This window comes from Poecile atricapillus, chromosome 10 (genome assembly GCF_030490865.1).
Source record: "Poecile atricapillus isolate bPoeAtr1 chromosome 10, bPoeAtr1.hap1, whole genome shotgun sequence".
In the NCBI taxonomy this organism is placed as follows: Eukaryota; Metazoa; Chordata; class Aves; order Passeriformes; family Paridae; genus Poecile; species Poecile atricapillus.
In genome coordinates, this window is record NC_081258.1 from 15,069,034 (window position 1) to 15,084,364 (window position 15,331).

Sequence of the window (15,331 nt, forward strand, 5' to 3'; positions counted from 1 at the left end):
TTCATCACACGTGAATTAAGGCAGCGCCTACAAACACCTAATCATGGTCAGAACAGATGTGTCCATGGAAATCACACAGTATCTCTCTTTATTAGGGATCGTTTGTTTTCTGCTCCCTGCTGAGCACTGAATCAGTCACACAGCAGTTGAGGCTGCATAAGACTTCTGGAGGTCTTTTTGTCTAGACACAGTCACTTAATAAAAATCAAATAAAGGAAAAAGTCAAGCATTTTCTTTCGTTTTGTTAGATCTGCTCAACTTCCTCAGTCAGCAGCCAATCCAAACCCTATAGTTCTGAGTTTGCTCACCAGAAAGTCCACAGAGTACCTCAGCAACTTGTTCACTTAACACATCTTTCCAAGATTTTCTTTATATTGAATTTTTACACTGCCTTAAACTTCTCACTACTTAACTGCTGGGGATTAATGGAATAGCAGAAGAGGCAGGAAATATTGAGCTAGAGGGACACTGGTTTTAAGAAGTATTTTACCACTGAACTTGCTGCAGCCCCCGCTAAAAGGGAGATGTTCACTTACCCAGAGCAGCTTTCAGTCAGCAAATCTCTCATCTTCCAAACGCTGACAAACCAAGGTGGGCTCTTACATCTTTCAACAATCTCAATTTAGTTTTATTTTACATCTTTAGACACCAAGTGGCACTTCTGGCTTTCCATTTGGAGCTGCCTGTAAGAAGTGGAATTCCTACCAGCTGTTCCAGACTAGGCACTCTTGCTCATCACACTGTATCCCAACAAAACCAAACCAGCTGCACTTGGGCGAGTCTTTATGTGCTGATTAAAACAACAGGACTGGGCAGGAGATGGGGGAGCCACCTGTGGCTCTGGAAGTCACTGGGCAGCTTCACATTTGCCCTCTTTGACTCAGAGCCCACCAACATGTGCCTGAGCCTCCACAGGAGGCTACAGAAAACCATTAGCCTTGAAAACTTGATTTTAGATCTTACCATCACCAGGTGTATCTCCACTCACGCACCACCTCTCCAAGCAACTGCTCAGCATGAACAACAGAAAAGGAACCCCAGCCGGTCTTCCACCAGGAGAAGCAAGTGGAGAAATAAAAAAAGTTTTAAAGGGACACCTGGAAGAAGTTCAGACTCTTCGTCCAACCTGAAAAGAAAACCAGGCTTTAGTTAAGATTCAGTTTTATAATCAAACATCATCAAAGTAACTTCTCAAGTGAGAAGTTCCCTCCTGGCAGCACCCTCCTGAAATCAAACAACCCAGCCATGCACAGACATGCTGTAGCAGGGTGAAGGCAGTAGAAATAAAAAACAACTTCACAGAAAGGTTAGCTGACTTCCACCAAGCACTGCCCTGGAGGTGGAGCTTCATTCAAATTAAAGCACCATGATAAAAAATTAAGAGGTCTATTTAGTCTTGAATAATGCCTCCCATGGACAGTTTTCCCAGCATTATTGAACCTTAAAGCATATTGAATTAACAGAGAAATGGAATGAGAGCATCCACAAATAAGATTATTACAGAGTAATTAAACATGTAGAGAAGGACTTGTGTAAAACATCCCACCCATAAATAAAACCAAAGAGAAGGATCAAACACTTGAAAGTATCATCTATAAATCCACTAATGGCATTAACTGAGATCTGGCAGCAACTCCAGCATGTCAGTGGCTCCTCCTTGTACACTTCACTGTTCCAGTGAAGGCTACAGAACCCCAGAGCTGCACACCAGTCAGCAACAAAATGCTTAACTCCACATCAGTGCAGGACATGCTCCTGTGCAATAATCACCAAGAACGTGGGGAAAGGAATTAAGATAAATCCCAAGCATTACAAGCTCTCCGAGTGGGAATCACATACTTGGCAGGTGGCACACTATCTGTGTGACAAACTATCTGAGCTACAGCTGGAAGTGGTGGGAAGGAACATGGGATTTATGCTTCTCCCCGTGGAGGTTCAGCTCCTCGCCTGCCGTCTCACTAACACATCTCAAATGTGCCTCTCACTGCCTGACACAAACCTGACATAACTCGGCATTCCCAGTGGGAGCCTCTGGTGGATTTCGGAGGGGAATCCCGGGGCTGGGGCTGCTGCAGCACCGCAGCAGCTGTGCCGGAGCCAAGGGCTGGCCAGAATCAGCCAAACCAACCGGGATTCCCAAAACTGTTTGTTTTCAGAACTCATCCCACCCCAGGCCGTTTGTCGCTATACTGGAAAAGGGACCAGGGCCGGTGCTGGGAGCTCGTCCCGCATCAGGTTCGGCTCCAGAGCTGGGAAGCACCGGGCCCGCCCCACTGTGGGGATACTCCGGGAGCGGGCAGGGCTCCCTCCCCGGCCCGCCCGTCCCCGCGGCCCAGCGCCCCGGGCAGCGGCAGGGCTGAAGGGCCGGGGTCGGCCGCGCCCGCGCCTCCCGGGCCGCACCACTGCCGCCCCCGGAGAGAAGGAGGGAGGGGAAGGGAGGGAAGGCGGAGGTGGAGCCGGTGCCGGGCGGTCCCGGGGCCGCCGATCCCGGACTCACCTCGGCCCGCTCCGGCCGCGGCGCGGCACCGCCTCCTGACGTCATCAGCGCGCGCCGGGGACGCCCGAAGGGCGGGGACACCGCGCGCGGCGATTGGCGGAGGGGGAGAGGGGCGGGGCCGAGGCGCGGGGAGGGCGGGGGCGCTTTACCGCCCCCTACCGGGGCCGGCGGGATCGGCCCCCCGGACCCGCCCAGAGCCCAGAGCCGGCCCGGGACCGCCCGTGGCTCTGGGAGCGTGAGGGGCTGCCGGGCCGGACAGCATCCCCTGGGGCCTCTGAGCCCCGCCTGGGACCCCTCAGGCCTCTGGGACCCCTGGAACTCCTCACCCTCATGGACCCCTCACCTCTCTGGCCCTGCTGTTACCCACAAGATCGGGTTCGTTTGTTGGTGTGCACTGAACCGATACTGACACACTCCAGAGAAACACGGATTGTGTATTTCAGAGCTGCCCCAGCCTGGGTGCTCGGTGCTATTCCACAAATCCAGCACACCCCACCTTTCCCTGCCATTATTAACAAAGAGAAGTTCAGGGTTGGTAATTTCCCGAGCACAGCCCCTCTATTAAGATTGGTTAGTACTTTCCATAGAAATCACGAAACCCCAGCTCAGGGGAAGGATCTTCACCTGGGCAGGGTCTTTTTGACCAGCAGGCATGATTTTTAGTGTTACAATGAAGATAACTCAGCTCTAGAGTACAGGGACGTGGAGTATTTTGCCAAGTTAGCAATGTTTATATAGGTAAACACTAACATTTTAGTTAATTACATCCCCAAATCGCGTTAGTTCCAGGATATCCTTGAATGAGGGAGCTGGCTGCTGGCTGTTCCACTGATTAGGTATCCTTTTTTGCTGATTTGGCTTGAAAGTATACAAACATCTTACATCAAAGAACAGCCTGACTTAAGCTAATGTTGACATTCTTGGCATTTTGCAACACTTAAGCTAATGTTGATAGATGTTGGCGTTTTCCAACACTGCGTCCCTCAGCCCTGTGGGCTGAGCCGGTGATCCCCTGGCAGGGGCGATGTTCCTGCTCCCCATGCTCCTGCCTTGGAAGAGCCGCCACAGTGCCTCTTCTTTGGAGCCAAATCCAGCTCTGACAGCTCCCCAGCAGCGCCTTGGAGCCCGCAGCCCATGGAGCAGCTCCGAGGGCTCCCCGCTGGGCTGCGGGACTCTGGAAAAACATTCCCTTTGCAAGAGAATTGCCCGGAAGCCTTGGTCCTCTTCCTTGGCAGGGAAAACCCAGTCCCTGTGGGATAGCTCTTGTGCACAGCAGAATAACGAGGCACATTCCTTTCTCCTTTCTTTGCCCCAGCTACGAAGTGCCACAAAACCCGCAAAGTTTGCTTGGTAACTGCCTGTGGACTTTCCTCCTCATAGCCTTTCCTCATCCTCAAACAAAACACTGCACGTCCCAGCCCTGGATGACCCGAAAGGAGGGAGAGAGGGGTGACTGACACCTTGCAGGGATGCTGACGGCACTCCTTTCCCTTGGGGATATACAAACGCGACGCTGTCGGGTTTGTTTTCCAGCTTGGCTGTCACGTCATTCCCTAGGCGGTTCAGGTGGAGCGGGGCTATTTTCACACTCCTACCATGCTTTTAAAAATAGCCGGGTTTATTTTAATGCTCCTGGGATCTTCGGCTGTTTTAAAATGATTAGTAAGTCATAATGTAGTAAAAGTTGTACCTGCTGATGCACATTATATTGTCATCAGCTTCTTCTCCATGTAATTCCCGACAAAACGTGGAAATGTGTGAAGGTTGGGAAGGGGCTGCCTGGGTTGGAATTGACAGATCTGGTGAGTTGTACAGTTCTCTGCAAGGGAAACTCCCCAGTTCTTGCTGTCCCACGAAGTAACGGTGCTGCTGATAGGTTTTCAGCTCTCTAATCCGCCCGCTTTCTTTCTGGAGAGGTTTCCACAGCCACACATCCCCCACACTGTCCCTGAGAGGTGGCTTAACCTCTGTCTGACATGTCAAACCTTGCACGTGTCCCTGTTTAGGCTGATCCTGTTATTTTAGGCTGTTTCTCAAGGTCATCCCATCTTGGTTCCACCAGCGCGTTCCTCTCTGCCACCCTGGCTGATGGGTGTAGAGCAGTGGGCTGCCTCACCTTGGTCACAGACGATCACACAGGGATAAGTACTCTGCAAGGATGTGTTTCGCTCAGGGGATGCATCTTCCATTAGTCACTTCCTCACAGCTTTGTTTCCTGACCAGCCTCATGGGAACACTGAATGAGGCAGTTCCAGGTCCATCACTGCTGAAAAATGTCCAAGAGCCAACAGGCATTGAACCCCTGGGCCAGAACTGTGGACTTCTGAGAACCTCAATCAGAGCAGCTCTTGTATAATTTATGCTGTGGTGGTGCTCTGAGACCCACTGGAGCCAAGAGAACTTCACACCAGACATCTGCACAAAGCCAACATCCGCCTGGCAAAACACCCAGGCATGAGGTAGGGAACTGTCTGCTCATCCGTGTGATCCACTGCCTGCCAGGTCAGGCACCCGGTTTGACTTTGGGGTCATTGCCTGTTGATTCCTGATGCCTGTTATTCCATCTAGAGCCTTTTCTGCAGCTACAGCTGGAAGTTTTCTGACTGGGATAAGTACCTTGCTGCTGGGGCCACTGGCCGTGAAGCCCTGAGCACTGAGAGGCTCTGCAGCTGCTCATCCTGCCAGGCTCTGGGTGCCTGGGCTCCCACCAGCACTGCTCCAGCCAAAAACCATTGGTTTTTTTCTCCCTCCTCCAAGAGGGGGCTGCTAACAGGTTTCTGACACACTCACAAAGCAGTGCTGTGCTTGAGCAGGGTCTAACAAAATGGTAAAATGGGCTGTTGTCTCCTTGTCATTTATTTTTTTTGCCTCCTCCCTTCCAAGATGCTGGTCTCCCTGGAGAGGGGCCTCACCTGCTCTTCCATGCTGACCCCTTTAGAAATCCCCTGCCAGCTCTGATGCCCAAGACCTACTACAGCCTGCCTCCAGCCCCATTGGAAGGATTCAGCCCTTGAGGCAGGAATGTCTGTGAAGAATCACAGAATCCTGGAATGGTTTGTGTTGGAAGGGACCTTTAAAGGTCATCCAGTTCCAAACCCCTACCATGGGCTGCGACAACTTCCACCAGACCAGGTTGCTCGGACCCCATCCTTGAACACGTCCAAGGATGGGGCGGCCACCACTCCCCTGGTCCTGCAGCCTGGCTGCTCCCTCCTGAAACCCCTCACCTGTCTGCAGGGATGGGTTCCCTCAGAGTTTTGTATCTCCTGTTAGTGGCTTCTTCAAGGCTTCTCCTTTGGAAGCTGCTAAAGGCAGGCTGGGACCAGCAGGGCAGTGCTGGGTGCCCACAGGTGCACGATCCTCTCTCCCTGGAGATGCAGAGATGCTCCAGAGCTGGCTCCAGCACCAGCATAAACCCTGCTTGGAGTGGGAACTTCAGAGCTCCCTCTGCATCCCACACCTGCCTGTGGTGCTGCCAGCTGACTCCAGAGTCTCCCTGGGATGCAACGAGCTGTAATTCCCTATGGAAAGATGGGAATGGCTGGAAGCACCTCCAGCATCACCCAGCACCACAAAGCTGCCTAGGACATTGCTGCACATCCTGAGCATGGGGCAATTTGGGGATCCCAGGGTTTTCTGCTTTGCCAGGAGAACAGGGCCCCTCATCTGCCATCAAATGGATGGGGTAAAGCGGGAAATCTGGATTTCCTCCGAGCTGTATCCCTGCCCTGTGTGGCAGCAAGCCCAAGCCTCAGCGGCTATGCTGAGCCAGAGCTCAAGGTTGTCCCAGCAAGGCTGAGCAGAGGTCGTAACAGGAGGATGTTCAATTAAAGCTGCTTAAAAAAGAAATCCAACTTTCCATATGCCTCTCTGGAGAATAGAACAGCCCCAAAGCTGAGCGCAGATGGGGTGCCAGGTGGGGGGCTGAACACAGCCCCCACAGCAGAGGTGACTCTGGCTCAGCTGTTCCCACTACCTCCAATCTGTAGGGATTGAGGTTGTCTTTTGGTGTTCACTTTTGGAAAGTTGGACATTTGGCTCTGCAGAAATCCCCATGCAAACTCGGACAGTGGCCAGCACTGTGACATAGTGTCCTCCAGGCTATGCTTATTTTCCAGTGCTCCTGCTCCCGCTGGGGTGCCAGCAAAGCTGGAGGTGGTGAAACTGGTGCCTGGTTGGGGATGCCAGGCTGGGACGGTGGCACTGGGACCATGGAAGGGCCAGGAACCATTACCCCTCTACTGGTAGCCTCCACACCTGTCTATCCAGTGAGAGAAACCCAAGTGTGTCCCCACAGATGAGGAGTCATTCCCCAGCTGGCAGTTCCATCAGGAGGAATTTCCCTGGGGGAAGGAGTGGAGAATTCAGCCATCGTGTGGCAGAGGTGTTGGGTGGCACGGTGGGAGGTTGGCCCTCATGTCACTGTGCCACGTGTGCTGTCTCACTCACACAGCCACCTAGAATAGTGTCACCATCTGGTTCCAACTTCCCAGGGATATGAGGGCTTTCCTGGCCCCTTCTACGATTACCAAAAGTGATTTCAAACATCAACTCAGCTGGACTCAGCTGGCCTTTATCCCTTTTTTTTTTCTTTTTTTTTTTTAATAATTCAGGTTTGTCTCTTAGAGAAGAGAGAGGGAGATAATGTCTGCAGAGCATTTAATCTTCTGCCCAAAGAATAGCAGAGAGCAAATTAGGATCTACTCCAATTAATTTGCCTTGATGGGCAAAATCTGGAGAGCAGCCATATCTGGGAATTAAGAACAAAAGCAGGGAGTGTAAAGTAGGTCACCGGAGTTTTGTAACCAGGATGAGGGGTTTTCACAGCATGATGGGTGCTCCAAAGGCTCCCGGTGCCGGGGTCCACCAGTCTCATTCCCCACCATCCGCTCCTTTCAGCCTGGACAGTTGCTTTAAGATGCTGTCAGTGTGCAGGGAGCCAGCTGTTTGTTCTGGGGAAAAGAATGAGGATGTTGTCCCTTCCCACAGCAGGACACAGCTGCAGGACTGTCCCAAACCCTTAGACCCAATGGAAAGACAGACACCGGCTCAATGTCCGAGTTTTGGAGCACCAGAGAGCTTTCCTGGGATCAGCATGCCCACCCTTGCTGTCACACTGCTGCCCTCGGCACCTCCCTGAAGGAGGATTGGGGTGACAGGTGACACTGGGGTTTGGGCAGTGCTTTGCTGGGGACTCTTGCACGTGCGGTGTCACCAGGCAGTGGTGACCCACAGGTGCACTCTTTTCCAGCACCCCCAAATCCCAGCCCTGGCTTCCCAGAGCCATCAGTTCCTGCAGGCTGTGTGGTGACACGGTGACACCTTTCAGCTGCAAGACACATGTGGAAGCACAGCCAAAGGTGTCAGCCAGGTGTGGTGACGAGTGCTGGTGCTCAGGACGCATGGTGACATAGCCAAGGGTCCATGACATGTACGGTGACATTTTCCAGGACATGGGACCTTCTGTGGTGCGTGTTTCTGCACACAGGGTGAGGCACCCGGAGTGTTTGGTGGGTGTGGGTGGATCTTCCCAGGCTTTGATTGCGGCTGGATTGGAGCGGCACAGTTTGTTGTCTGCAAGTGTCACCATCGTGGTGTCAGCCTGTCACAGCACCAGGCTGGTGACGCTCCGTGTCCCCGGCCACCTCCCACTGCCCCGCTGCGATCCCACCGCTCCCACCCCCGCGGAGGTGCCGGCGGGCGCTGCGCGGTGCGTGGCCGGCGCCCGGCCGGCGTTTATCCTCTTAGCCACCCTGCCGGGATCCGGCACTAATTCACCCTTAAACACAGGATTGTCAGGAACTGGGAAGGAAAGAATCGGAGGATTATCCTCCGGCGCTGGCGTTACACACGGAGAGCGGCAGCTGCTGGATGAGGAGAGCTGGGGTGGTGTCCTGCCCCGTGTCCCATGGGGCACCGGCCCCGGGATCAGCATCTTCCCCCGGCAAGGGCTGCCGGGAGACCAGATGTTTTGTGTCCCCCCCAGCCAGCTCCAGGCTGGTTAGTGAGATGAATAACGCGAAATAAATACAGTGTCCCCCACAGAGCTGAGGAATCAGCAGCAACCGCTGAGCCCCATGCGATGAACCAGCAATCCTTTTAGCGTTTCCCAGACTGGGAGCCTGGCAGAGGACTGGGACAGCCAGGGTGACATCCTAGAGGTTACCAATCACATGTTTAAGTTACCAGACTTTGCAGGAAGAGGTTTTATGATGAAACAAACAATATTTTTCCCTGGCTCAATGAGGACAGTGACTACTGAGCTCCTTGCTCACACACTGAAGGTTTTCTGCCACAGGAGAGTGTGTAAAGGCTTCCCTGGGCCAAAACCATGTGCCCAGCTGCTGGAATGTTTTTGGGACACCCTTAAAGTTGAGAAATCACAGAAACAGCAGCAACTTGCTACTCACTGCACATGGGAGCTCGTGGCTCCTGCTCTCCACTGAGCCTGGAACAATCAATCCTCAGAGCGGTGGCATTTGTGTTGCTGGCCAGAGGATTTTGTTGCCTTTCCCAAGTCGGATGGTTTCCCACATGCCAACCAGATTTACCCACCACTGTTGCTGGGGCCTGAGTGCCACACCAGCAATGAGCCACACCACAGCTGGGGTGGCCCATATGCAATTCCAGTGGCCCTTTAGGCAGTGGGTGGGGAGTGGTGGCTGTGCTCAGGAGAGTGGGGAGGATGCCTCGCCAGCCCAGGCCTTGGGGAGCTGGTTTGCACACTGGGCTTTAGTAGCTGGGAAAAATATCATAAGTTTTCAGCATAACAGCCACAGGGATGGGAATTAGAGCATTTTCCACTGATGAAATACAAGTTTAGCCAAGTGCAACACCCACAAATCATCTTGGTTTAACTTCGACAAGTTCCATGTAAACCTGGATGAGATTTCCAGTTCCCTAGCTTTTTTACCTCCATCATCTTGGTTAAACAAAACCCAAAAAACTCCCTCTTCCCTGCAAACCATAGTTTTCTTCATAACCATGAATACAGCAAGGCCAGAATAAAAAGGGTGGGAAACAGAAAATGTCACTGGAGGTGCCCATCAGAGGACAAGCTACTGGCTGCCAAAAAGACAAAGAAATCTGCACCCTGTGTTTTCCTAAGGTGCCCTTTAAAACTAATAAAACATTTGACCCACCTCTAAAGGGAGTATCTGCTATGCCCAGCCCTGAAAAGCAGGGGTCAGGGAGCACCAGGGTAGTGGGAATAGCCCCCTCCTGGGGCCGTCCATGGTCCCATGGACTGCTTGGCATGGCCATGGGCAATACACTGTGGGAACGGAGTCACAGACCCTCCCACTGACCCTTCTTGGGCACTGGTGCAGGGAGCATCTCCTCTCCAGTCCCCAGAGCAAACACGGGGCTTGGCAGGGGCTCAAGGGGCATCCCATGGCAGAGAGACATGAGAAATGTAAAAGTGTCTTTTAATATAAATATAAATCCATCTGAAGTGCTGCAGGAGAGGACCGTGCCCCGCGAGGGATGCCCGGAGGGAGGTGGGCATGGCGGGGACGGGCCAGCAGCCGGGGGAACCCTGGGCCAGCATCACCTGGGCACCCCGCGGGCCAGCAGGGCTACAGCCGGGCCAGCAGCAGCGGCAGGGCCAGCAGGGCCAGCAGACGGGGGTGCAGGGAGGGGGCCGAGCTCCGCAGAGTGGCCTGGTTGGTCTCAGCGGCCGGCGAGCCCTGGGGGCTGGCCAGGCGGCCCCGGGCGCTGCACAGCTCCTGCAGGTTCCCCTGGAACTGGATCTTGCGGGACTCCTGGCGCAGCGACTCCCAGATGGTGGCCGCTTCCACGGGGCATCTCGACAGCACCTCGCTGGCGCAGGTGTGGAAGTCATCCCAGGACCTGGGGAGGAGGGCGGGAGTCGGGGGCGGCGCTGGTGGCAGGTGACCCCGCCATCCCAGCGGCTCCCACGGGGACACTCACTTGCAGATGGTGTCCAGCTCCTGCGCCTCCTCGCCGCCCTCCTCCTGCTGCTGCTGCCGGACGCTCTGGGCCATGCTCTCCCCCAGGCTGATGAGGCAGCTGGCGAAGCCCCTGTAGATGGTGTCGCACTGCCCCGCCATGCTGACGGGCTCCTGGCTCGCGGCTGCGGGGCACAGAGGGGAGAGACCGAGCTGAGCCCCTGCCGACCCCCGGCAGCCCCCGCCTGCCCGGCTCAGGGGAGCGTGGCGTAAGGGTGTCACCGGCTGGGGGTGACACTGGGCTCTGAAACGTGGCGAGGGGCTTCCACATCCCCCCGGACCCTCCCTGGGCGCTCGTAGTGACCCTTCGCTCCTGGCCAGGGAGCCCGGCGCGATGTGACGACCCCGCAGCGATGCTGCCATTCACCGCAGGGCTCCTGCCGGCCGCGTCCCCTCGGGCCTCCCGGGCTCTCCCCAGAGCCATCTGTCCCGGCCTTTATCCCCTGACAGCAAAGATTAATTTGTGACTACAACAGAAAAAAACAAAGCAAAGGCTCAGCAAGCTCAAGTCCCCGCTCTGGCTGCAGTGGGAAAGAGGGGGAAAGGAGAAAGGAAAGGGGAAGGGGGAAAGAGAAGGGGAAAGTGGGGAAAAGAAAGAGAAAGGGGAAGGGAAGGAGGAAAGGGGAAAGAGGAAGGGGGAAAGGGAAAGAAAAAAATAAAGTGGAAAGGAGGGGAAGAGGAAAGGTGGGAAGAGGAAGGGGGAAGAGAAAGAGGCAAGGGAAAAGGTGAACAAGAAAGGGGAAAGGATCAAGAGAAAAGGGGAAGGGAAAGGAAAGCAGGAAGGGGAAGTAGGGGGAGGGAAAGGGGAAGAAAAAGTACAAAAGGAAAAGGCACAAGTGCAAGTCTGGCTGCTTCATTCTGAGAAACCCCGATTCCCTTCTCCACTTCTCAAACGATTCACCACTGGCACTGGCCAAGCCCTGGTGCCGTACGTGGGACAATGGGTGACAGGGTGTGTTCATGAGGGCTGCGAGTGCATCCATGAGCGGTGGGAAGCCCGAAAGGAGCTGGTGTGTGACTGGGTCACAGAGCAAATCTGCATGGTCCTCAGCTCTACCCCAGAGGTACTGCAGGCCAGAAGATGTGGGGTCCCTGTGCCAGTTCACAGGAGTTACAAAAGTTCTGGAAGTGACATGGGTGTGCACCAGGGAGGTTTCTAATTGAGGAGAGCCCTGTGGCAGACCCCTGTGGAAAAGTGACCTCAGAAATAGCTGAAAGTTTCCTGATGACTGCTGAGCCAGCCGGGATGTCTCCAGGGAGCCGTGCGCCTTGCTCCTGGCATCCCATGCCTGCACCCCTGGAACAGGGTCCTGAGCAAAGTGGCTGCAGTAGAGACGAACACCAGGGCGAGCCTGACACGATCACGGGGCACTTTAGGTGTTTGTGGTGAGAACCCCCAGAGCACAGCACCGAGGAAAGTCTCGGACTAATGCAAGACACGTGGGTCATAAACATCGCAGGTATCAATAAAGTGGGATCCATTGCTCCTCTTTTGACCCAGGGAAGAAGCTTGCCTCCCACCAGCCCAAGGACCCAGCAGCTGGCAGGGCCAGATGATGCCTCCCCTCAGCCGGCTGGTCCCTGCTGCAGGCTGAGGTTTCACCTCCTGGGCTCCTCTAATGTCCGGCACAAGCCCTCCCCTACGCTCAGCTCCCTTGCCACGAGGCTGGGCAGGGCGAGCAAAGGAGAAAGCAGGAGGGCAAATCACCTCCGCTGCTCTGCTGAAAAACCATGGGGAAAACCCTGCTCCTGGCTCCGTCGGGAGAAAGCCCAAGGCAAAAAGCACGGAGGAAGTTTCCCACGGCGCTGCAGAGCATCCCTAGCTCCCCAGTGGGTGCCGACGCAGCCATCCTGCTCCTGGGGAAGGGTCGGAGTCACCCACCCTCTGAGCCTAAAATCCACCAGAGGTTTGGTGGTCCCTGTCCTCCATCGTCCGTGCAGCCGGAGCAGGTTAATCCCAGGCTCCCCATCCCTCTTCAGAGCAGAGATGTCACTGGGTACCGCTGTGCTCCGCATCCTCCCTCGGCTCTCGGAGGAGCGGGAGTGTGCAGGGGACACGCTGGTGCCAGTGAGGTGCCGGACCTGTCGGGTAACAGTCCCCCAGCGATCGGGATGCTCTCCGGCCCCGGTGAATGAGGGCAGCAGGGAAAGCCAGCAGCTGCGTGGGGTGGGCACACAGGGCTGGAGAGCCAGAGCTCGGGAACTGTCCCCGCCTGAGCAGAGATCCCGGACACCGCCCTGAAGCCGCGTTCCTCCTTGCCCGGCATCTCAGGACACGGGACAAGGGTGGACGGATCGCTGAGCCGTGGGTCACCCGGGCACCGCGCTCCCCGCAGCTGCAGAGGGGGCGGGACGCGCCCGGGGGTCCCGCTCCCACCCGCCAGCCCCCCAACCCCGGCGGGGAGAGCCCGGGGCACTCACCGAGGTGCAGGAGCAGCGGGCACACGACGCCCAGCAGCCGCCAGCAGCCGCCGCCCATGGTGCGGACCCCGCGCCGCCGCCGCCGCCGTGTGCTCCGCGCCCGCCGCCGCCGGCAGCCCCGGCCCCGCCGCCCGCCCCCGGCCCGCCCGGCACCGCCCCGGGACCGGCCCCCGGCCCGCCCTGCCGGCCCCGCCGAGGGGCTGCACCCCGGCCCTTGCAGTTCACGTTTGGGTTGGACGGGACCGTAAAAACCATCTCGTTCCAAACCGGCAGGGGCACCGTCCAGCCCTGCGCCACCTGGTCTTGTGAACACTCCCAGGGATGAGGCATTCGCAGCTTCTCCAGGCAACCTGTACTCACAGGGAATACATTTTTCCTAATATTCAATCTAATCCGGCCCGTTGTCAGTATGAAGCCATTCACGTTTGTCCTGTCACTCTATGCCCTTGTCCAGAGTTCCTCTCCAGCTCCACTGGAGCTCCTTTATGTATTGGGAAGGTGCTGCAAGGTCTTCCCAGAGCCTTCCCTTCTCCAGGAAGGAGCAGCCAGAGACCTTTTTGCTGTGAAAAGGGGAATTAATGTCTTCTTCTCACAGCCAGCAGGCCACTACCACCTCCTGCCTCTTCCAGGAAGCAAGACCAATATGCCCTGCTGGACTCACACAGGAAAGCTTGAGCAGAGACTCAGAAAAAATCTGGGAACAGAGAGGGAGGGCATCCTGGCCTCTCACCTCAGGCTCCAGCCTGGAGATAGTTTGATATCCTCAAAGACGCCTCAGTCTTCCCTCCATCACACAACAGAAGAAGTCTCCACTTTTTTTTTTTTCTCAAAAAGTTTTTTATTGAATTGTTCTTAATGTTATTTCCAAAAAAACCCAAAAAAACAAAAAAACGAACAACAAAACCCCCCAAAACTTCAAAATTTAGATAAGAAGAAAAAACCTTGGTGGAAAATCAAAACTAATGTCTGAAACATGGACATGCTCTGATGCACAACAGAACTGGTGGCCCCCCCGGGGCTCTTGCAGTTTTCTGCTGCCTCAGCACCCTGACCCAGAGCCCCTCCCTGGGGCACTCCAGAGGTATCACCCCCTGCCCAAACCTGCCTCTCTGGGTCAGGTGGGCCGGGCACTCCACTGTGGATCTGGAATTAATGAACCTCAGAGTAACTAACTAATTAATGAATTTTAACTAATCCCTCTCGCTCAGCTGACCTCCTCCCTGTGCCTTCAGCCTGCCAGGGAGGGGGAGTTTGAGCCCTTCATTAAGGTGTGGGTACGGGTTTCTGGGCAGCAAGGAGCGCTGGCAGCCCCTGTGCTCGGGCTCAGCGCACACCTCGCTGCTCCCTTGCTGACCGCAGCAGATCCAAACTTCTAAAGGGGTAAGAAATCCATCGGCTTCTGCTGCACGAGACATGGACTGCCAGCCAGCCTTGGGGACGGATGGGCAGGTGAAGAAGAGATTTAACTCTCAAAAAAGAGGCTATTTAGGAAAAATAAGCCAAGTGAATGTTCAGTGACTATTTGGAACTATACACAGATGGCGTTCGCCTTAGAGACATCACACACGTGTTGATAGATTTTCTGGCAAGAGCTCTTAACACCAGCCAGACGCCGTTAGTAACTACGGATCTGCTGGCTGGGCTTCGGTGGAGCAGCCCACCAGGCAGCCAGGTCCTCCTAGGTCATGCCAGGGGTGACCAGGCCCTGGAGCATGATCATGAGGCGACGCGCAGGTTTGCTCAGAGGGTTGTGGGGTTCCACCTGGAGGAACTGGAAGAGCTTTTGCCGCACCTGGTTCATGACTGACCCCATGTGGTCTCGGGTGATGGGGTCGCTTTGGTCCAGGTGCATCACTGCATCCTCCAAGTAGCTGAAGGAGAGAGAAAGGTTAGGACCAAACCCAGAATCCGATTCAGTTCACGTTAGCACTGAAGATGCACAGTTTTGTTCCCCACTCCACCCAAACTCTGCAGTATTTTCAGTTGTCATGAAATAAATGTTCCTGACTCACAGCAGAGTCCACCTATCCCTTCCTAAACATGTGAGGTCAGCCTACAGCTCCCACCCAGCCTGCCCACCTGCTCCACAACCTGGCTGCTGAAACTAAGGCAGAGGCAACAGCCAGCGAGAACTCCCCACGGTGCTGGAGGAGACTCTCAGCAAATCTTTTCTTTAATACCTTTAAGCAGAATTAGTCACTCATTAGACAATAAAACCCCTCAGCAGTGAGGCTCAGTTTGCGTAGGGTTACAATAAAATCCATCCAGGAAGGGGTGGGAGAAGATCAAGACTTTTACCAACAAGACACTCAAGTTCAGATGAGCCATCAGCTTTTAAACACAGCCTGAGTAAGGCAATGTGGTCACTGCAGGTTTTCAGTAACAATCCAGTTTAAACTTTACAGCAACAGCTTTAACCCCAGTTACCAGCCTGTAACTTGAC

At 55.0% G+C, this 15,331-nt stretch overlaps 3 protein-coding genes across 4 annotated transcripts in view; all 3 read right to left on the reverse strand.

Annotated features, from left to right (window-relative positions):
- PSKH1 (protein serine kinase H1) overlaps window positions 1–2,549 on the reverse strand; it is a 30,413-nt gene extending 27,864 nt beyond the window's left edge. Inside the window, exons 1-2 of one of the 2 annotated variants that reach the window (XM_058845598.1) lie at window positions 2,498–2,549; window positions 964–1,126 (exon numbers count right to left, since the gene is read on the reverse strand). The gene's annotated coding sequence lies outside the window, so the exon portion shown is untranslated. Of the gene's footprint in view, window positions 1–963; window positions 1,127–1,999; window positions 2,383–2,497 lie in introns of those variants that run through there. The other variant, XM_058845597.1, reaches the window with a different exon arrangement.
- Window positions 2,550–9,927: 7,378 nt separating this feature from the next.
- Window positions 9,928–13,004, reverse strand: NRN1L (neuritin 1 like). Its single transcript, XM_058845958.1, has 3 exons — window positions 12,889–13,004; window positions 10,430–10,592; window positions 9,928–10,348 (listed from the first exon to the last, which is right to left on the reverse strand). Exons 1-3 carry the CDS (start codon window positions 12,944–12,946, stop codon window positions 10,075–10,077), a joined length of 495 nt encoding a protein of 164 aa, XP_058701941.1. The 5' UTR covers window positions 12,947–13,004; the 3' UTR covers window positions 9,928–10,074.
- A 724-nt stretch (window positions 13,005–13,728) lies between these two features.
- The window catches only part of EDC4 (enhancer of mRNA decapping 4), a 32,398-nt gene continuing 30,795 nt past the window's right edge, over window positions 13,729–15,331 (reverse strand). Inside the window, exon 29 of the mRNA XM_058845536.1 lies at window positions 13,729–14,759. Coding sequence (XP_058701519.1) covers window positions 14,567–14,759 — 193 coding nt within the window. The 3' untranslated portion in view covers window positions 13,729–14,566. The remainder of the gene's footprint in view (window positions 14,760–15,331) is intronic.